At 44.4% G+C, this 23313-nt stretch overlaps 1 protein-coding gene across 1 annotated transcript in view; it reads left to right on the top strand.

Moving 5' to 3' along the window:
- LOC126482345 (kynurenine 3-monooxygenase-like) overlaps positions 1 to 23313 on the top strand; it is a 180724-nt gene that overhangs the window by 37801 nt on the left and 119610 nt on the right. The window contains exon 2 of the mRNA XM_050106426.1: positions 20045 to 20114. Coding sequence (XP_049962383.1) covers positions 20045 to 20114 — 70 coding nt within the window. The remainder of the gene's footprint in view (positions 1 to 20044; positions 20115 to 23313) is intronic.

Here is a 23313-nt window from a genome sequence, read left to right as displayed (position 1 = left end):
CATGGTGCATTACGAGCCCTAAAGACTCATCTTCGGATGCTGAACATCATGTGACCACTGATTATATTTGTCAGTTCTCACTATTATGGTTCTAGTATCGGTAGCAATTACATCTACATCTACATCTACATGACTACTCTGCAATTCACATTTAAGTGCTTGACAGAGGGTTCATCGAACCACAATCATACTATCTCTCTACCATTCCACTCCCGAACAGCGCACGGGAAAAACGAACACCTAAACCTTTCTGTTCGAGCTCTGATTTCTCTTATTTTATTTTGATGATCATTCCTACCTATGTAGGTTGGGCTCAACAAAATATTTTCGCATTCGGAAGAGAAAGTTGGTGACTGAAATTTCGTAAATAGATCTCCCCGCGACGAAAAACGTCTTTGCTTTAATGACTTCCATCCCAACTCGCGCATCATATCTGCCACACTCTCTCCCCGATTACGTGATGATACAAAACGAGCTGCCCTTTTTTGCACCCTTTCGATGTCCTCCGTCAATCCCACCTGGTAAGGATCCCACACCGCGCAGCAATATTCTAACAGAGGACGAACGAGTGTAGTGTAAGCTGTCTCTTTAGTGGACTTGTTGCATCTTCTAAATGTCCTGCCAATGAAACGCAACCTTTGGCTCGCCTTCCCCACAATATTATCTATGTGGTCTTTCCAACTGAAGTTGTTCGTAATTTTTACACCCAGGTACTTAGTTGAATTGACAGCCTTGAGAATTGTACTATTTATCGAGTAATCGAATTCCAACGGATTTCTTTTGGAACTCATGTGGATCACCTCACACTTTTCGTTATTTAGCGTCAACTGCCACCTTCCACACCATATAGCAATCTGTTCTAAATCGCTTTGCAACTGATACTGGTCTTCGGATGACCTTACTAGACGGTAAATTACAGCATCATCTGCGAACAACCTAAGAGAACTGCTCAGATTGTCACCCAGGTCATTTATATAGATCAGGAACAGCAGAGGTCCCAGGACGCTTCCCTGGGGAACACCTGATATCACTTCAGTTTTACTCGATGATTTGCCGTCTATTACTACGAACTGCGACCTTCCTGACGGGAAATCACGAATCCAGTCGCACAGCTGAGACGATACCCCATAGTCCCGCAGCTTGATTAGAAGTCGCTTGTGAGGAGTGGTGTCAAAAGCTTTCCGGAAATCCAGAAATACGGAATAAACCTGAGATCCCCTGTCGATAGCGGCCATTACTTCGTGCGAAAAAAGAGCTAGCTGCGTTGCACAAGAACGATGTTTTCTGAAACCATGCTGATTACGTATCAATAGATCGTTCCCTTCGAGGTGATTCATAATGTTTGAATTATCTAAAGAACAGAAAGTTTACACTGAAAAACTAATTTATGTATACTACATTGATTTGGTTACATTTGTCATTATTTTAAATACTTGGTGCATCTCCAGCACGAAAAGCCTTTGCAGAAGCTGCTGTGCCCACTCTAAATGTTTACATGTATGGCACCCAACCGTTTAGCCTCATTTCCGCAGAGGAAGTTGTGAAGCGCCCTTTAATTCTGTCCCGCGCTAATCCAATTCTCCTGATTGTTCATGGAGACACAGAACAAGTAGTACGGGACGTGCTCGTTCCAGACCTTCGGTTACGCAAGCGGCGGCCTCAGTCCTACACTGATACCTGCAACACGTGGCTGCTCCGTTCGAATAAATATGCCGTGGGACCGGGGTTTGCGGTGTTCCACATTAGCCGCAGAATGTATATATCCTTCACCAAAGAGAAGGTGGGATCATTTTCAGAGGCGTCGTCCGCTGCCTTATGTCAACAGCAACTAGTATCACCTTTCTAGTTCTGATTCGTGGCTCATTCCCTGCTTACTTCCGTGCGCGAGAAACAGAAAAATGATATGTTCATTTTTTGTCCTAAATCCTTTGCAGAAGTATGTGGCTGACGTTGTGATATCACTCTATTGAACTCTCAGATTTTTCCTTAAATCAAAGATCTGTTGCAACTATTCGAACTTTATCGAAGCGAATGCTTAAGAAGGAAGGCCCTTTGTTCATCATAACGTAAATTTTCCCACAATAACAACTTTTTTCCGGTCTAACATAAGTCACTTTCAACTACAACATAAAATTACTCGAAATTATCCGTCTCTCTTTTCCTATCAACTTTTTTTTACATGTACTTATTTTATCAGCTTTCTTCGTTTGTTTGAAGTTTCCCCTTTTGGTTTCCAATTTAGAAGATATCTCCAATGTTACTAGCATTTATTAGAAGCCAGAACGTATTCCCCTTTGCAGTGACGTAAGTTTTTTGGGGGACACCTTCCGTGGTCCGATCTCGCAAAGCCTGATATGAAAACACTGCTCAACTTCCTTTTCGATCAAAATCATTCAGGAGTTTGAGTTATGAGAGTCGATACACTGCCTGACAAAAGAAGTGAAGCATCTAGACGGGGAGGAGAAAACGAAACGAGATTCACGGGATGAGAGGGTGTGTCAGTGTTTACAATATCGAATCAAATTTGCAAACGACATGGTAGCCCACTTATCAATAAGACATTGCACATCCTCTGACCTTGATGTAATAATGGTTCTGAGCACAATGAGACTTAATCTCTGTGGTCATCAGTTCCCTAGAACTTAGAACTACTTAAACCTAACTAACCTAAGGACATCACAAACATCCATGCCCGAGACAGGATTCGAACCTGCGACCGTAGCGGTCGCGCGGATCCAGACTGTAGCCCCTAGAGCCGCTCGGCCACTCTGGCCGGCGACCTTGATGTAACTTATGCGCTGATTTGGTTGAGAAGCGTCCATGAAGTCGTATTCTCTTCTGAGGCAAGTTGACCCAATTCTTGTCACTGATGATTGATGCTCAGGTTACTGACACTGGAACGAGGTGGACACCGACATAGTCCCCCACGTGTTCTGTTATGGAAAGATATAAGGATCTTGATGGCCACTGGAGTTCCTCAACATCACGCAGACAGTTCATAGACGTGCCCTGAATGAACGTGTATTGTCCTGTTGCAAATGGTCCCTCGGCACTGTCGGGTGAGGGGCAACACATGAGCACGCAAGACGTTGGTGTCATACTCCTTCCGCCATCAGAGTCCCGTCCATCACTATCAGCCGTGACCTGAAGTCATACCAGTTGGCTCCCAACACAATACAAGGAGTAACACTGCTGTGCCTCACCAAGACGTTGCAAGAATGGGACCTATCGCCAGGTCACAACCACACTCGCCGAAGATGGTCAACTAGGGTACTGCAGAACTGTGATACATCGCTGAACACAATGTGACGTCATTTATCAGCAGTTCATGCTATGCTGTCACGGCACCATACCAAACATAGCTTTTTGTATTGTGCTGTTACTGGCAGCCTTTACATGGGATGGTGATTCCCTAGTCCAGTTGCTGCTAGTCTATGACCAATGGTAAGCATGACACAATGTTGCAGCAAGTCCATCACTTTCTCTGGTGGCAGGCGCAGATGTGAAGGTGTCACTATGTGTTTTGTTCTCAATACGGCAATCTTTCCATCTGGTGGTCAGACGTGGTCGACTGTAAGCTTGACAACGAGTATGACTGTCCACACGTCCCCATGCAATCCAGCATCGGGCCACTGTCAGAGTTGAATGCCCCCCAGATCTGGACATTGCGCGATTGGATTAGCCATCCAAATAGAGATCGAAAATGAACCTCTTTGAAACACTGTCAACTACTAATGAGGGTGTCTCACATGAGTACACAGCACCGCTTCACAGGAACCGTTCACGACCTTTACATATCTCACCAGGCCTCGTAATAACAACAAACACTAACACTACTAATGCACTCTGTTAGCCAGCCCAATTGTCACAGATAATTGAACATCACCAAAAGCAAAACGAGGATAATTGAATGCAGTCGAGTTAACTCCGGTGATGCTGGGGTAATTAGATTACGAAATGAGACACTTAAAGTAGTAAAGGAGTTTTGCTATTTGGGAGGCAAGATAACTGATGATGGTCGAAGTAGAGAAGATACAAAATGTAGACTGGCAATGGCAAGGAAAGCGTTTCTGAAGAAGAGGAATTTGTTAACATCGAGTATAGATATAAGTGTCAGGAAGTCATTTCTAAAAGTATTTGTATGGAGTGTAGCCATGTATGGAAGTGAAACATGGACGATAAATAGTTTGGACAAGAAGAGAATAGAAGCTTTCGAAATGTGGTGCTACAGAAGAATGCTGAAGATTAGATGGGTAGATCACATAACTAATGAGGAGGTATTGAATAGAATTGGAGAGAAGAGAAGTTTGTGGCACAACTTGACAAGACGAAGGGATCGGTTGGCAGGACATGTTCTGAGGCATCAAGGGATCACCAATTTAGCATTGGAGGGCAGCGTGGAGGGTAAAAATCATAGAGGGAAACCAAGAGATGAATACACTTAGCAGATTCAGAAGGATGTAGGCTGCAGTATTTACTGGGAGGTGAAGCAGTTTGCACAGGATAGAGTAGCATGGAGAGCTGTATCAAACCAGTCTCAGTACTGAAGACCACAACAACAACAACAACAACAATTGCAACCCTTAATCACTTACATAGCCAGTCATGGTGTGTACGTGTATGAAGTAATATTGACATTCGAAAACGTCTTGTGGGTGTTTCACTTTATTTTTGTCAACACAGTGATTTTTCTTTTGACCTTTTCCTAGTGATTTTTAATTTCTGTGATTTTAGCTCTTCTATCAGTCATCGATGCTCTGTTAACATACACACATCAAAAAAAGTTTTGCATCACCTCTGTTCCGAGAGTTCTAGAACCTGTACAGAAATTTGGAATAGAGACCGACATAAACATCATTTCCGCCCTTTTTATTGCTCATGAAAGCCACACATTGCGTGTTGTACCACCATACAGCGAGACCTTCAGAGGTGGTGGTCCAGATTCCTGAACACACCGGTACCTCTAATATCCAGTAGCACGTCCTCTTGCATTGATGCATGCCTATATTCGTCGTGGCTTAGTATCCACAAGTTCATCTGGGCACTGTTGGTCCAGATTGTCCCACTCCTCAACGGCGACTCGGCGTAGATCCCTCAGAGTGGTTGGTGTGTCAGGTCGTCCATAAACAGCCTTTTTCAGTCTATCTCAGGCATGCTCGATAGGGTTCATGTCTGGAGAACATGCTGGCCGCTCTAGTCGAGCAATGTCGTTATCCTGAAGGAAGTCATTCACAAGATGTGCACGATGGGGGCGCAAATTGTCGTCCATGAAGACGAATGCCTCGCCAATGTGCTGCCGATATATTTGCACTATCGGTCAGAGGATGGCAGTCTCACATCGTACAGCCGTTAAGGCGCTTTCCATGACCACCAGCGGCGTACGTCGGCCCCACATAATGCCACCCCAAAACAGCAGGGAACCTCCACCTAGCTGCGCTCCCTGGACAGTGTGTCTAAGGCGTTCAGCCTGACCGGGTTGCATCCAAACACGTCTCCGACGATTGGCTGGTTGAAGGCATATGCGACACTCATCGGAGAAGAGAGCGTGATGCCAATCCTGAGCGGTCCATTAGGCATGTTGTCGGGCCCTTCTGTACCGCGCTGCATGGTTTCGTGGTTGAACGATGGACCTCGCCATGGACGTCGGGAGTGAAGTTGTGCATCATGCAGCCTACTGCCCACAGTTTGAGTCGTAACACAACGTCCTGTGGAAGCACAAAAAGCATTATTCAACATTGTGTCGTTGCTTTCAGGGCTCCCCCCAGCCATAATCCATAGGTAGAAGTCATCCACTGCAGTAGTAGCCATTGGGCGAACTGAACGAGGCATGTCATCGACAGTTCCTATGTCTCTGTATCTTCTCCACGTCCTAATAACATCGCTTTGGTTCACTCCGAGATGCCTGGACACTCCCCCTGTTGAGAACCCTTCCTGGCACAAAGTAACAATGCGGACACGATCGAACCGCAGTATTGACTGTCTAGGCATGGTTGAACTACAGACAACACGAGCTGTGTACCTCCTCCTGGTGGAATGGCTGGAACTGATTGGCTGTCGGACCCCCGCCATCTAATAGGCGCTGCTCATGCCTGGTTGTTTACATCTTTGGGCGAGTTTAGTGACATCTCTGAACAGTCAAAGGGACTGTGCTGTGATACAATATCCACAGTCAACGTCTACCCCATGGAGTTCTGGGAACTGGAGTGGTGCAAAACTTTTTTATGTGTATCTTATGACTGCTATTTGCATGTGACCAGAACGGCCAATCTGTAAGGGCAACAGAATTGTCATTCTGAAAATTTGCTTACAGTGACACTGAAAATTTTACGAATGATAAGGCACTTCATAAATCTGACGTACAACTTTGCTGACACAATAAGGAAAGAGGATGCCTCAACTAAAAGTAGGCAGTTGTGGAGTGTTTTGAGTGCGTGAGGCCAGTTACGAACAGAGTGACAAGAGCAACTGGTTCAGGTTATTCGATTCTAGTAAACAGGTTGTCGACACTGACAACACCGTAATGAAGTGGAGCAATCTGATTTTATTTTGTGTTGAATAATAATAAACTAACGTCACAAAAGATTTTTGTATGAATCCGTGGACCTGAAACCTTGGGCAAATCACAGACTGTAAGGTGCGTATATCCACACATCCACAAGATTTGTGGATTTGAGACTTTATTGCTATGGGTTCGCCTGTTATGAGAAAATAATTTATAAGCTATTATAAATGATTCATTCGTCTTAAAAGCTCTATGCTTTCCAAAGTATTACATGTATGAATATGAATGATCCGTGTATAGTACCGTAGACTCACAAAGTTTGCATTTTGCACTGTACAAATGTTCCACGAGTGCCGCCCTGGTCAAACGACACACGTGCAAGCTGTAGCCAAGTTCGTTACGTACCTTAGGTAGCAACATCCTGTCAATGGTCATCACAGCAGCACTAATGCGTTACCTGATATGTTTCAGTGTTCTTGGCACTGTGGTATGTAAATAAGGTCCTTGATACAGCCCCAACAGAGAGAGACTTCAAGTCAGGTGACATGGGAACTAAGGGAACGGAGCACATCATCTTCACCACTAAGCAGTTCTCGGAATCAGCTGTGAGCACAACTGCAGAATATCGAGACAAGAGGTACTCGTCACAGCCTTCTCACGGAAGAAAGAAGGCCTATGCAGCTTCTTCTGTGACACTGCAGAGAAAACATTAATCTTCACCAAATCTCGTTCATGTGCCAAATTCCACGAGGATTTTCAGTGCCCAACACTCTCACGTTGTGACTATTAACCTTTCCGGATTAAATGAAGGTGTCGCATATTCCAACACACAAAACCTCTTCTTGATTTGTCGCCATTGTGTTAAGTCGTTATATTCTCGTAACGCCAAGTGGTAGGCACAATGCAAACTCAGTGGGTTTTACGGTTCTATTCATGTATCAATTATACACTCAAAGACAAAAAAAAAAGAAGTACCGCAAAGCAATTATTCGAATAGGATGGAAATCTTTAGAGGTGATGCACATACACAGACAAATAAGTGATTACAGTTTCATAAATATTTGATGATTTATTCAAGAGCAAAAGCTTCACAAATTGAGCAAATATATACTGCGTTGGTCAACCTCTAGTCCTTATCCAAGCTGTTATTCGGCTTGGCATTGATTGACAGATTTATTGGAAGTCCTCCTGAGCGATATCGGTCCATATTCTGCCCAGCTGGCACTTTGGATCATCTAAATACCGAACTGGTTGGAGTTTCTTGGCCACAACGCTCCAAACGTTCTCAATAAGGGAGAGATTCGGTGACCTTGCCTTCCAAGGTAGGGTTTGGCAGGCACTAAGACAAGTAGTAGAAACTTTCGTTGTTTTCAGGCAAATATTATCTTGCTGAAACTAAAGCCCAGGATGACTTGCCTTGAAGGGCAACAAGGGTGCCGCGGATGACAACCAAATGGGTCCTGTTATGAAGAGAAGTGGCATCCCAGACCATCAGCGCTGGTTTTCGGGCCTTGTGACGTGCGACAGTGAGGTTGGTATCCCAAACCTGCTTGGGGTCGCCTCCAGACACGTCTTCGGGCTAGAAACTCATTCTCTGGAGTAGAATTGTCTTCAGTGATGAGTCCCACTTCGAACCCAGACCCGATGACCAACGAAAATGTGTCTGGAGACGCCCCAGACGGCGGTGGGCTACCAGCCCGACAATCAGAAGTGACTGTCCGGGAAGAAATTTCATTTCATAGTAGGGCCACTTTTGCTGTCATACACGGCACTTTTACAGCACAGCGGTGCGTCGACGATATTCTACGTCCCGTTTTGTTACCTTTCTTGGCATGCCATTCTGGACTTACATTTCAGCAATATAATAACCATCAAAAAACGGCGATGGTTTCTATTGCTAGTCTTCGTGCTTGCGAAACCCTGCCTTGAACAGCATGGTCACCAGATCTGTCCCAAACTGAGAATGTTTGAAGCATTATGGCCAGGGCCCTCTAACCATCTCGGGATTTTGACGATGTAATGCGCAAATTTCGCATAATTTAGTACTACACGACTCAGGAGGACATCCAACAACTCTATCAATCATTGCCAAGCAATGAAACTGCTTGCTTAAGGGATAGATGTGGGGCAACGGGTTACAAACTTGCTCAGTTTGTGAAGCTCTTTCTTTTGAATGAATCAACCAGTTCTTCTGAAATTGTGATTTGCTTTTGTTCGTGGTGCGCCGTTGATTTGTCTTAGAGTATATTTTTATATGTAATATTCTGGAAGATAAGAAATATGAAAACGAATGAATCACTTGCTGTATCGTATCCCTGTACGTGGGTAGATGTGAAGGTTCGTGATGGAGGGAGGGAGGACCGGCCGCGGTGGTCTAGCGGTTCTAGGCGATCAGTCCGGAACCGCGCGACTACTACGGTCGCAGGTTCGAATCCTGCCTCAGGCATGGATGTGTGTGATGTCCTTAGGTTAGTTAGGTTTAAGTAGTTCTAAGTTCTAGGGGACTGATGACCACAGATGTTAAGTCCCGTAGTGCTCAGAGCCATTAGAACCATTTTAACCATTTTTTTTTTTTTTTTTTTTTTTTTTTTGAGGGAGGCAGGAAGATCCCCATTTCATGTCAGTGATAATGAAGCGACAGTAAATTAAAAAACCGAGAGTGACGCCCTGTGGGTGGAGTTTTCGAGAACGCAGTCCTGCGAGGCACGAGGCCGCCCTTGACGCGGGCTCGCTCTGGGAGACGCGGGCAGGGCACACGCCACGCAACGGCGCTCACCGTCCCAGCCACTCGCGCCGCCTTCAGCCAAGGCCGCGGCCGGGCGGCCCGCCACGCGCGACAGCCGCACCGCGTTATGCAACGCGCGACACGGTGGGCCGGCACGGCTGCCCTGCCCTGGCCTGCCCTGCAACCCAACTCGCCGTTCGCCTCCACCGGGGATCCGGTTTACCTCCCGCCCCGGCGCTGGGTTTCAGATGCCGGTAGGCCGGCGGCCTGCTGACCGTCTAGCCGACGTCCCTTCGTTAAAAGTTCTGTGTCAAATATTTGTGAGGGTTCTTTGATCTACTGACTCTATAAGGGGAGAGGTTAAGTGTGACTTAGAACCAGACAACCTAAGTCGGACGCTGACCACTGAAATGGATGGTCAGCAGCTACACAACTGGACCGGTTCCTGCTAACTGTGATACGCACTGCATACAAAGCATGCACTTGGACGCCACTGGCGTCCCTCTCAGTTTGGCAGGTCAAGCAGGCGCAATTAATTGTAATACGTCATCTACAGAAATCTCACTGTTGTGGCGCCTCTGGCACCCCTCTCAGCCTGCTGCTCCGATTGACGGCTTGCATCACTTGAGCCTTTAACTGGCCCTGCTGTGATGACGTGCCCATGTGCTGAAGCTGGGCCAACCTTCAGGGACTATTACAGGCCAATTACAACAGATAAGTCGTCGCCCCAATCCAGACTATTCAGTACGACACACTAACACCGCCAGGCCGGCAACTGTGGCCGAGCGGTTCTAGGCGCTTCAGTCTGGAACTGCACGACCGCTACAGTCGCAGGTTCCAATCCTGCCTCGGGCATGGATGTGTGTGATGTCCTTAGGTTAGGTTAGGCTTAAGTAGTTCTAAGTTCTAGGGGACTGATGACCTGAGATTTGAAGTCCCATAGTGCTCAGAGCCATTTGAACCATTTTGAACTAACACCACCACGACCGTGAAATCAGCATGCAGTGACAGTGTTTAAACGCAGGTGAACCATCTTGCTATCACTGAACAGCTGGCCAGTTATGTAACTTCAAGCCTGGGCTGCTCCACACCAGTGATGCAGATACCTCTATCTTCACCAGGACATGAACTGCTGCCTGCCACCTAAGCACCTAAGCAGTCTCACTTTTTGCTGCTCTCGCAGGACTATGAGGTGATGGTGCACCCATCTCTGCCCTTGCCAACATATCAAGACAATTACACTCCCAGCTCTGGGACATGATGTAGCCTGACGTCCTCATGACAACCACTGATAGCCATACCCTCCTCTGACACCAATCCTAATAGGGTGGAGGTAGATGACGAAACTTGTGATGCCAGTTGTAACAGTGTGTCTAAGATGGCTTTTTGTGGGCTTGCATTCTCTGCTGACGAATGATGCATTGTGTAGTTGAAGGATGAGGATGGCTACAAATACTGCTTTATTGTGCTAGTTTATGGTCATTACTTCGGAGCTGTAATAACGGAGCTGCTCCATTAATGTGTTCATGGAGATACCAAGGTCATCAGGGACTACTGCGAAGATGTCAGGCTGTATCAAGCCTCAGGGTGCAAAGTGTAGCGGCCTTCAGTTGATACCCCAGTATGGCAGAGAAAACTGGACCCATTTGTCATACTCCTGGGATGGTAGGGCTGACCTGGCATCCAGCTGCTTATGTGGCAGGCAGTAGTTCATGTCCCAGTTGACATAGAGGTGTCTGCATCATCAGTGTGGCATGGAACAGCACCCATTCAGCATCACATAACTGCCTGGCTGCTCGATGATGGTGAACTGGTTTGGCCACATTTAAATACTGCTGTTCCATGCTGGCTTCACAGTAATTGTGGTGTTGGTGTGCCACGCCATTAGTCTGGAATGGGGCAATGACACAGTTGTCATAGTCAGGCTGTAATACTGCCTGCAGTCTGTTCCAGTTTTGGCGTATGCAGACCCTGTCGTCACAGACACAGTTCCCTAGCTGCCAACTACACAGTCCAATGACAGGCAGCCAACTTTGTCTGTGGACAGATTCCACCCTCATGCTCCAGCACTGGTTCTAATATTCATTTACTTCTTCATGCCAGATTTCAATAATGGTAGTACCTGGAGAACTGTTGTGTCCTGATATCTCAGTAACTCATGACCACATGTTTTCAGTGGATGAGATATCTGGAGAATGGGCTGTACACGTAAACTCCCTTTATACCTTTGTATAGAGGTAGGTCAAGATGGAAGATAGTGTTGCAGAGAACTCAAAGATACAGTCACTGACCTTGGTCATCAGAAAGGTAATTCTGCTGTCCAATTTCCAGCTATGCCCACCAGAGGTGATCGTCTAGTGTACTCAGTGCCATCCAACCCCATCACGCCTGAGTCCATGTGATGCTGACAAATCCAACTTTGCAAAATTCGTTCCACTTGGATCGACCACCCAGTAATATGTCCATAATGATGCTGTACGCAAAACCAGGACTAGCGTGAAAAGACACAGAGGCTCTCCAGTATCCAGCACTGTTTTCAGGTAGACCATTGTAGGCTCGCCTCTCTCCATTGCCGTCTCAGAAAAGCCACAGCAATAATCATCGTGCTGACAGACAGTAGTGCTTCAGAAGTCGTGGCACTGTCCATAAGGCTACCTCTGTCTAGCAAATCAGCCGATTTCCTTTTTTAATAAAATCATCCTAGGTATTAGAGAGATATTAAAACAACAAAAGCGCCTACTTTTCGACCGACTTTGCAACGTTCCGCCTCAGGAAGAAAACCACTGCAAAGTTGGCTACAATTTAGGCGTTTTAGTTATTTCAATATCTAATAATAACGTCGCATAATACCAACTTCACTGACACTGACACTGCCTGCAGAAGCCTATGATCTTACATCAGGTAGTTATAATTAAACTGCCAATGTTCTGAGTGCAGCCACGTGAAATGTACACTGATCAGCCAGAACATTATGACCACCTATTTAATAGCCGGTATGTATACCTTTGGCATAGATAACAGCAGTGACGCATCATGGCATGGAAGCAATGAGGACTTGGTAGGGAGTTGACACCATATCTGCACACACAAAGCACCTAATTCGCGTAATTCTGGGGAAGGGGAGGACAAACAGTGACACCATGGTCAGGCACATCTCAGACATGTTCGATTGAAACTTCCTGGCAGATTAAAACTGTGTACCCGACCGAGACTCGAACTCGGGACCTTTGCCTTTCGCGGGCAAGTGCTCTACCATCTGAGCTACCGAAGCACGACTCACGCCCGGTACTCACAGCTTTACTTCCACCAGTATCTCGTCTCCTACCTTCCAAACTTTACAGTAGCTCTCCTGCGAACCTTGCAGAACTAGCACTCCTGAAAGAAAGGATGTAGCGGAGACATGGCTTAGCCACAGCCTGGGGGATGTTTTCAGAATGAGATTTTCACTCTGCAGCGGAGTGTGCGCTGATATGAAACTTCCTAGCAGATTAAAACTGTGTGCCCGACCGAGACTCGAACTCGGGACCTTTGCCTTTCGCGGGCAAGTGCTCTGTCATATGAGCTACCGAAGCACGACTCACGCCCGGTACTCACAGCTTTACTTCCACCAGTATCTCGTCTCCTACCTTCCAAACTTTACAGTAGCTCTCCTGCGAACCTTGCAGAACTAGCACTCCTGAAAGAAAGGATGTAGCGGAGACATGGCTTAGCCACAGCCTGGGGGATGTTTCCAGAATGAGATTTTCACTCTGCAGCGGAGTGTGCGCTGATATGAAACTTCCTAGCAAATTAAAACTGTGTGCCCGACCGAGACTCGAACTCGGGACCTTTGCCTTTCGCGGGCAAGTGCTCTGTCATATGAGCTACCGAAGCACGACTCACGCCCGGTACTCACAGCTTTACTTCTACCAGTATCTCGTCTCCTACCTTCCAAACTTTACAGTAGCTTTCCTGCGAACCTTGCAGAACTAGCACTCCTGAAAGAAAGGATATAGCGGAGACATGGCTTAGCCACAGCCTGGGGGATGTTTCCAGAATGAGATTTTCACGCTGGAGCGGAGTGTGCGCTGATATGAAACTTCCTGGCAGATTAAAACTGTGTGCCCGCGAAAGGCAAAGGTCCCGAGTTCGAGTCTCGGTCGGGCACACAGTTTTAATCTGCCAGTAAGTTTCATATCAGCGCAAACTCCGCTGCAGAGTGAAAATCTCATTCTGGAAACATCCCCCAGGCTGTGGCTAAGCCATGTCTCCGCTATATCCTTCCTTTCAGGAGTGCTAGTTCTGCAAGGTTCGCAGAAGAGCTTCTGTAAAGTTTGGAAGGTAGGAGACGAGATACTGGCAGAAGTAAAGCTGTGAGTACCGGGCGTGAGTCGTGCTTCGGTAGCTCAGATGGTAGAGCACTTGCCCGCGAAAGGCAAAGGTGCCGAGTTCGAGTCTCGGTCGGGCACACAGTTTTAATCTGCCAGGAATTTTCAAATCAGCGCACACTCCGCTGCAGAGTGAAAATCTCATTCTGGATGTTGGATTGAGTTCATATCTGGCGAGTTTGGGGCCACCACATCAATTGGAACTTGCCAGTGTGTTCCTCGATCCACCCCATCACATTCCTGGCCTTCTGACATGGCGCATTATCTTGTTGAAAAATACGACTGCCATCAGGAAATATGATCTTCGTCAAGGGTTACACATCATCTGCAACCAGTGTACGATATTCCTTGGCCATCATGGTGCCATGCACGAGGTACACTGGACATATGGATGCCACATGAATGTTCCACCTCTAGCCTGTATCCGTCCCGCAGTACAGGTGTCAAGGAGCTGTTCACTTGGAAGGCGACGGATTTGCCCCATCCCATTGGCATGATGAAGAAGGTATCGGGATTCATCAAATCATGGAATGCTCTGCCACTGCGCCAAACGTCCAGTGCCGATGGTCACATGCCCATTTCACTTGTAGCAGCCGATGTCATGGAGTTAACATTGGCACATGCATGGGTTGTCGGCTGCGGAGGCCCATCGTTAGTAGTGTTCGGTGCATTCTGTATTCAGACACACTTGTATTCTGCCCAGAATTAAAGTCTGATGTTAGTTCCGACACAATTCACTGCCTTTCCTGCTTTACCAGTCTGACCAGCATACAACGTCCGACATCTGTAATGATGGGAGACTGCCCAACCCCACAACATCTTCACCATGTGTTGAAGACTCTCGCCACAGAACTCTTCCAACATCCGACAAGTCGTGCAGTTTCTTAAATGCTTGTGCAGAGCCCCCAGGCCATCTCAATGTGCTCTTGGTTAAACTCCGATAGATCAAAGCCTATCCCATTCTACATACGCACAGTACACTCACTGATACTAGACGTACCAGGCGTATGTCTGACTAGCAGTCATTCCTCGCCAGGTGACGCTGCTGTCGCCTGGACGGTTTTATATCAATTGTAGGTCGGTGGTCATAATGTCCTGGCTAATCAATGTATACGTGGCAGACACTAAAACATCATACATATGTTCATTAATCGGCGCACTCGTGGCGTATCTCAAAAAAGTTGTAGTACCTGAAACCTGGTTGGTAGGTACTCAGAGAGCGCACAGGATAGGGTTTAGATTGTGGATGGGATCATAAACAACTACTGTGAGTTGCACAATCAAACACAGAACTTTATTTACTATAAAACAGTCTTGATCACGATTTATTTATTAAGGTGACCGGTTTCGACCACTACTGTGGTCATCTTCAGACCATTGAGTAGGAACCTCTTTCTGCTGGAGAATCACTACTCTAGTGATTCTCCAGCAGAAAGAGGTTCCTACTCAATGGTCTGAAAATGACCATAGTAGTGGTAGAAACCGGTCACCTTATTAAATAAATCGTGATCAAGACTGTTTTTATAGTAAATATTTGTAACACATTGATCACTGTCACTCCCATAATGTAATCAAAAGTAAAAAACTTTATTTGTCTAAGAACCACTTATTTATACATTGTTTTTAAAGATCACAATTAGACAATACGGCTGAAGGCCTAGTTAAAGAAAACTTGAGATTCTTTCTGGGCTGAAGGCTCAAAACCACACCAAATACAAGAATGGCTGAAAGCCTGGCTTAGAAATCAAAAGCAGTTAAAAATAGAAGGTAAATTTAAAAAAAAACATGCAATTGAAAACAATTATCGGCTGATGGCCTACACTACATGTCTGAAGTACAACTATAATTAAAACACATTAATAACAATTTTTCTAACCAAAAAATTTCTTTTAAACTTACAACAGAACGGCCGAAAGCCTAATTAAAGAAGTATTAACTTATTTCACGGCTGAAGGTCACAAACAAATTTGAAACAACGGCTGAAGGCCTGAAAAACAAGTCAGACAAACAATTTAAAATAAACCCCTTCCTTCTTATAAAAAATTTTCCTTTAAAGAATACACACGGCTGAAGGCCCTATTAAAAGGGGTTCACGTAAATCGTCGGCTGGAGGCCACACATAACACATCGAACAGCTGATGGCTTAGGGCCTGGATTACAAACAATTTCAGCTAGAACAAGTTTTAAGAAAAATTATTTTTAAAAAATAAAATCAAAGTTCAAAATTTTAATTTAACGCGGCTGAAGGCCTTTATGTAAAATTTAAAAAGAACTGAATTAATACACGGCAGAAGGCCTCGCACAATACTTCAAACTAAAATGAAAATCACAATCTAAAACAAACAGAACAAGTGGTGCTCAGAAGTGTTCCAAGGGTCAGCCTGAGAAGGTAGCTCAAACATAAGGTGGGGTGAGACAGATAGCCAAGAGCTGAAGTTAAATAATTGGATGGCAACCCAAAATAAGGACGGCCCAAGGACCGACCAACAATTTAACCAAATCCCTTCCGTCCTACCAGCAGCCCAACGATGGAAAATATCGGCCGAAAACGAGGATATGAGCAGCATTACGTCTTCAGAAATTGGCGTCTAAGAACAGCCAAGGGAACAATAACCACTCTAAGCAAACAACGTAAAGGCTGTCAAACTACACACCGTGCCGGATAGCATCAACACGACGAGGAAAAGCACACTGCCGGAAAACTACGCTAACGACCAGGGCAGGTAACAGGGGCGTTAACGGCCACAGGGCAGAAAATACCGCTGGTGCACTTCACTGGCGAGTAACAGTCAATTTAATAATTAATCACAATATAGGAAGACGGCTGCAAGATGTCGCCGCCTCCAACACATCAAACGTTGCTGCTAGCCCGAACAGCGCAGGGAGTAACAACCTGCAAATGAACGAAGAGAGGTCACACTAGTTGAGGTTTCATAACAGGTTAACAGATCACACAAGTTCAGCGTCCAGGTTCGGTGAGCAATGAACTTAGTCGCTCCCGCGGCTTGCGCCTCACGATCTGACAGCAAGTGCACGCCGCCAGCGGTCCCGGCCTGGTTCACGCCATGGAGACTTCCTCCCTGCTCCATCCCAACCGACTGACCACCATACACACCACCACCACCTGGAAATACCAGCGACCGTACTAGTATCGATAAGCGCTGCTGCTGCCACTCAAGGAAGCAAGTCAGCAACTTCGTTACACCAGTAAGTAAAGAAGAAACAAGACGCCACTCGACGTGACAAAATGCCAAAGAACAAACGGCATGAACGCGCGAGCCGCACACGGCTCAGTACCAGTTTCTGTCACCAGCTAAAACTTTGCCTTGTAAGTAGTCAAATGAAAAATGTCTTCTGTTTCAATGTCATTATGCTGTTTCTTTGGTGAAGTGGCTACTGGTGTAAAGAGTTACGAAAGTTAACGTTTTTTGTACGAAACGCAATGAATGTTGAAATGAAAGACCATGCACTGCTGGTAAAGTTGCTTTATCAGAACAGCTGCAGTAGCAGCTCCGCATTACGGGAATATCGCCGACAGAAACAGCTGCGAAGAGGCTCCATATCAATAAATGGACTGAAGAACATGTTCAAGAAATTTGAGGAAGTAGCTGAATTATATGGTGCAGCTGAAAGAAGGTGGTGGTCCATTCCCATTGGAGTTGTTGGAGAAGTTGCTGTAGCAGCAGCAGATCGTGCAGCTGGTGTTCGAGCTGTGTCACGGAAATCGTCTCTTTCTAGTCAACAGTTCTAAAGATTTTGCGGCGCATGTAACATTGGTATCTGTACACGATTCAGAATATGCAGCAAACGGATCCCGAGGATAGGGTACAACGCCATGACTGCCCTTTCGTTTTTTGGCACGCATCGGAATGGATGACATGTGGCCAGGGAATATTCGTTGGAAGGACGAGGCACATTTTGCTCTGCATGGTAGCGTGAATGCACAGAATTGTTCCATACAAGGTTCTACGCTGCCATATCTTCTGCAGGGACATGCACTGCACTCGGCTTATGTTACTGTGTAGTGTGGTTTCACAAGCTCTTTCATTCTCGGTCCAGTTTTCATCGAGGAAATTACACATTTTGACCCTGTTAGGTGTACAGTGAGATCTGCACATGATGAAGAACTCTTTGTGCAACACCTGATTCCAGTTTTGCAAGAACGCAACTGTCTCCACAGCACTACTCTCATGCAAGATGAGGGAATGTCACATGTCACTTGCCAGGTGAAAGATTTCCTTCGGAGAACCTTAGGTAACAACCATATAATCCCTAGAAAATTTCAAGATGTGTGGTCTTCCAGGTCCCCTGACCGAAATCAGTGTGACTTCTGGTTGTGGGGATATCTGGAAGATCTGTCTATCAGGGACGTATGCGGACTCTTCCTGATCTGAAATATAAACGGCGACATATCGCTCAGATTACACCAGATATGCTGCGAGCAACTGTCGATGATGCCATATTATGTATGCAGCATGTTGCTGGCTCGGGAGACCATATTGAACACTTGTGACTTGTGACCATATCCTAACTCACGTGCCAGACCCACGTTATCACGTGTTTGATCGTTCCTCCCCTTCTCCTGCACCCATACCTCACTCTGGCCACTTACAACGCCATACTTTCACATGGTGGCAGAAAGTGGAATTTTTATTTTTTCGGCATACTCCAAGAGCACACCGATTAATGAACGTATCTACCATGTTCCAATGTCCTGCACTGCAGCACCCGCCACACTGTCAATTTAATTATAACCCCCTGGTACAGGTATGAAGACAATTTCCTGATTCAAGGCACTTGACATGGCTGTACGATCCCAAACTCCTGCCGAATCAAATACCTGACCTCTTGGACGCTAGCTGTGTAGTGCCGTTGACGTCCTATATGCCACAGAGTATGGCCCTGCTCAATCCAAAGATTGCATATTTGCATAACAGTCCTGGCAGCTTGATCAATGTGAGCACTATTAAAGCGGAACTTACGTGAAGAATCTAGTGATATTTTTCAGTCCAATGCGTATTGCTTGTTTACAGTCCATGAATACAAAATTAGACTAATCACAGTATGCGCAGATACATTTATGCAGTAATTCTTCCTGCGCTCCACATTCAGTTGGAAAGCGAAGTAGCCCTGACATGTAGTACAACGGTAAGATTCAGGTTAACTCTGATTTAAACCATCGTGAGACAAGACAGCAAAACAGTTTTAGCATGTAGTTTTCCTCATTTTCTAAAGTTCATTGTGAAGGTCGACATCAGGCTCCATTTCAGATAACGCAATAACTAGGGTCGTTACAAATTTAACAGAAAATTGTGAAAATAGCTTAGCAATGGCCCTTCCTACATATGGTCTAAGTAAATCCAAGAACTGAAGAATCTTGTTACCTGTATAAAAAGTAGCGATGTCAACTGAAAACAGATCCCTATTCTTACTGCATATAGTTAGCTACAATTCCATTACTGATATCAATGCAGTCATGTCGGTATTAAGCTAGCGATCGCACTTAGAAAGCAACTATCTAATTAAAACAACGGCAATGCTTTCAACGTAGACGCTTCCGTGTTAAATTTTGTTTTGGTTAATATAGTATCAGTAAACACAAAAAGTGTTTAGCAGCTCAATATAATATGATTATTAATGAATTTCCCCAAATCTGCCTCACTTTTTCAGTGTATACATTGACTCTTTGCTTATCCCTCACGGGAATACGTTAAGCTTGATGGATAACTGAATGAAAGAATGAATTTGGGTTGTGAGTTACAATCCTAGTCCACATTTTTAAATTTAAAAATGAATACGATGCACATGTATGCATTTTATTGAAGTATTTTACCCATTACCCGATACTGAGTAATTGAACTTCGTGATAGATGACAACCTAGAAGTCTGAATAAAGCTCCTATTTGTACCAGACATAATGTAAAGGCAGTATTAAATAGTGGATGTCACACACAGAGTGTATAAACTTAAGGAATCTAATGTCATATCAAGCATATGAGCAGATAGTTATTTGTCTTCGAATTGAGTTGCTCTAGATATATAAATATATATCTATGAGAGTGCATGAAGAGTGACAATGAAGGCTTGACATTGAGATGTACATTAAATATTCGAAAAATTCCAAGTTATATTGATAGCTTTTGGAGTAATCTAAAACACCTATACAAATAAGAACCTTACTGTGAGTATCATACAATAGGATTAAAACTTATCTTGATATAGTCTCTTGTGATGACATACACTGAATGAAAATGAAATATTTTGTTTACAGAAACGTTGATAAAAATTGCAGGTGGCTAACTACAACAATTATTTTTTTGAAATATGTGTTTTTGATAGAAAATGCAATCTCGCAATTAAAATAAGAGCAGCATTGGTCATATGTTTTGTGACAATTATTAAGATGTCTTCCTAAAAGTAAATGACTGTCTTTCTTCGTGATTCTTCTAGGTGGGCTCTCTGAGTGCTTGCTTCTTTGCGAAGAGAGGATTCCAGGTTGATCTCTATGAGTACAGAGAAGGTAAGGGACGCTTAATTTTTTCCCCTTAAGAACTAAGTCAAATACTATTTTCAGCTATTTAAAACAATAAGTATTATGATAACAAGTAAAAATAATGATACCTTTTTATGTAATCAATTCCCATATTAATATATTGTACCTGTTGTGAATAGAGTGAATTATCATCAGGAAAACTATGGGATGCAGTCTTGGGAAACATTGTCTTTGTGGGAGACAACTGCATTTATGAACAGTCATGAACATTCGTGAGCCCAATATGTGGCTCCCAAAAACTAGTGAGGAAATGATAAGGGGGTAATTACCAGCATGTACATTTCAAAGCTACTGTTAATTACATCGCAAAGACTGTCAAACAATAGCATTTTTCTTCTTTGCGTGGGCAGTGTACAGGAAACGTTGCTATAAGTATGTTTTGACGAGACAACTAATTACTTTAAACTCATCAGTGTCTTGTCTCAGACACATTTGTGCAGGGAAAGGATTAAGTTTGTAAATTCCTTGCTTTCATTCAGTGCAGATAATCCGAAGGCTGTTTTGGGGAGTTGTAATACACGAATCTTGATGCATTTTGCATAGAGGTTTATTTAATATCCGCCTAATTCTTCTACTTTGTACAGGAAAATATGCCAGAAATCGGTCCTTTGTTCGACCTCCGCAGCCCTTTATTTCATTCGAATTTTGTTGGAAGAGTAAATCGAATTTGACGAGTAATCAACATTACAGGGCAGAATAAATACCCATCCGCTAAGGCAGTAGCTAGAGGTGCGATATGTTTCCAACCATCAACTGCAAACTTGGTTGCAAACACATCATCGTTGTCACAGCCAGTCCTCCAAAACCAGTTCATCTATGTTGCCCACTGATGAATCGCATATAGGATTGGATTTAACCCTCTCAGCGTCAGTTAAGATCTCAAGATAGTGAACTGAAATACCGAAACTGGTAGCCAAATTGTAACTAACATCGTAAGGACGGCTGTAGGTGCTCCATTTTATTTAATAAGTTTTAAAATTGAAGGCGCAAGTCAGTTTTTATAACGTTATAACATGTCGTTATGGCAATTTCTATACTTAATCTTTGTAGTTCCATTATGGACTGTGGGACAACGACTGTCATGAATTTCTTGATCCAATAATTTACCAACAGCCGTATGCTTTGTAGGAATTTATTTTATGAACTTCTTATGTGCTTCCAGTTTCGGCATTATATTGATGCCATCTTCAGGCCCCACACGTCGTAGTCGTAAAATCGCTATACACGGAAGGAGCCATATATCTGGATCCGTGATTCAAATCGCTATGCAACAGCTCTTGGTGGCCAGGCGACACAGAGTCCGTGTATAGCGATTTTATGACTATGACGTGTGGGTCCTGAAGATGGCATCAATGTAATGCCGAAACTGGTAGCACATATGAAGTTCATAAAATAAATTTGTACAATACATACGGCTGTCGGTAAATTATTATGTCAAGAAATTTCTATACTTAGCCAACCAGCATAGTAATACAAGAACGGTATCCAAAAGATTTACGCAAATTTACGATTAATTTTCTAACCACGAGTCTACATAGTAAGATACACACGTGTAGTTCACTTCTATACAGAAGCAAGTGAAAAAAGAAGAAAGACTACATTAATTTACTGTTTATCAGACAAGTGCTGCTGCTGCTGCTGCTGCTGCTGCTGCTGCGCGTCCCCTCGGCTCGGCAGCTGTCTCAGTCACATAACTGAGGCGACGCACGCAATTTGATTAGAAGTTGCTTGTGAGGAACAGTCTCAAAGGCCTTCTACATAACTAAGAATATGGACTCATTTTGGCATCCTCTGTCGAAACATTCATTACTTCTTGAGAATAAAGAGCTAGTTATGTTTCACAAGAACGATATTTTCTGAGTAAATCGTTTTCTTCAAAGTAATTCATAATGTTAGAACACAGTATGTGTTCCAAAATATTATTGCAAATCGACGTTAGTGATCTGGGTCTGTAATTTAGCGGATTACTCCTACAGTCTTTCCTTTCTTGGGTGTTGGTGTGACTTATGGAACTTTCCATTCTTCAGGTACTGATATTTCGCCGAGTGAGCGGTTGTACATGATTGCTAAATATGGAGCCATTGTATCAGCATACTTTGAAAGCAACCTCAGTGTTATATAATCTGGACCGGAGGCCTTGTCTTCATTAAGTGATGCAAGCAATTTCGCTACACCGAGGATATCTTCTTCTAAGTTACTCATGTTGGCAGATGTTCTTGATTCGATTTCTGGAATATTTACTTCGTCCTCTTTGGTGAAGGAATTACGAAAAACCGTATAACTCTGCTTTAGTGACACTGTCATCAGTAGCATCATCATTGTTATCGTACAGTGAAGGTATGTTTGCGCATAATGGAAGGAGAAAGGAGAGGGAGAAACCAGGTACCGGAACATAGCTCACTCCTATCGAATTGTGCCAAGGAGTCCGCTGTGCTTAAAGTCTTCATTCGACAGACGGATTACCATCAGCAGTTCCACATCCCCTCTTTCCATAAAACTCTCTGGAGAATGTGTCCCGGTGGATAGAATATTCTAGTCTCTTTCGGGCATGCATTCAGAATAGTATTGTTTCTACTTCGATTACTGCCCGGTAAGGTGTCAATGATTTGAATTCTGCCAGTTACTCACCTTTAAGCTGGCTACAAGGACATCAGCCGAAATACTGGCAGACAAAACAATACTACCTCTGATGCAGGCCCGCAAGATTATGGAATACAATTCGGAGAAGTTTGGAATTCAGTTCAGTACAGTCGGACTAAGTCTGCTGAACAGGAACTATCCGCCACCACCTCTCCTTCCTTTGCCGGCCAAACACAGGGAGTGAAAATTTGCGCCATCACCAGGGTTCGAACCGGCTTCCTCGGAGTCGAGCGCCATCGCACAGCCATTACAGTGATTTCGATTACGTAGGTGGGTAGCGTTGTACTTCTTTTTCGCAGGCTATTTTTTCAACTGAACAGCGTTTTATGCCATTAGAACTCCTTTTTCACAGTTTTATAATTATCCCTTTGCTGTTTAGAGTATGTTATTACGGAACTCTATTTGGGCCAGTTAAGAAATTGGATCGTATGAGAGAATCAGATTCTGAATTTTCTACCAGCCGTCGATGGGATCTAATACTTCAATGTTACTGCCAATTTTGTATGATGAAATGTTCCTTGCTAAT

Source organism: Schistocerca serialis, chromosome 5, assembly GCF_023864345.2.
Source record: "Schistocerca serialis cubense isolate TAMUIC-IGC-003099 chromosome 5, iqSchSeri2.2, whole genome shotgun sequence".
In the NCBI taxonomy this organism is placed as follows: Eukaryota; Metazoa; Arthropoda; class Insecta; order Orthoptera; family Acrididae; genus Schistocerca; species Schistocerca serialis.
The sequence above is the reverse complement of the archived record's forward strand: the minus strand, read 5'-3'. Positions and strand labels throughout refer to the sequence as shown.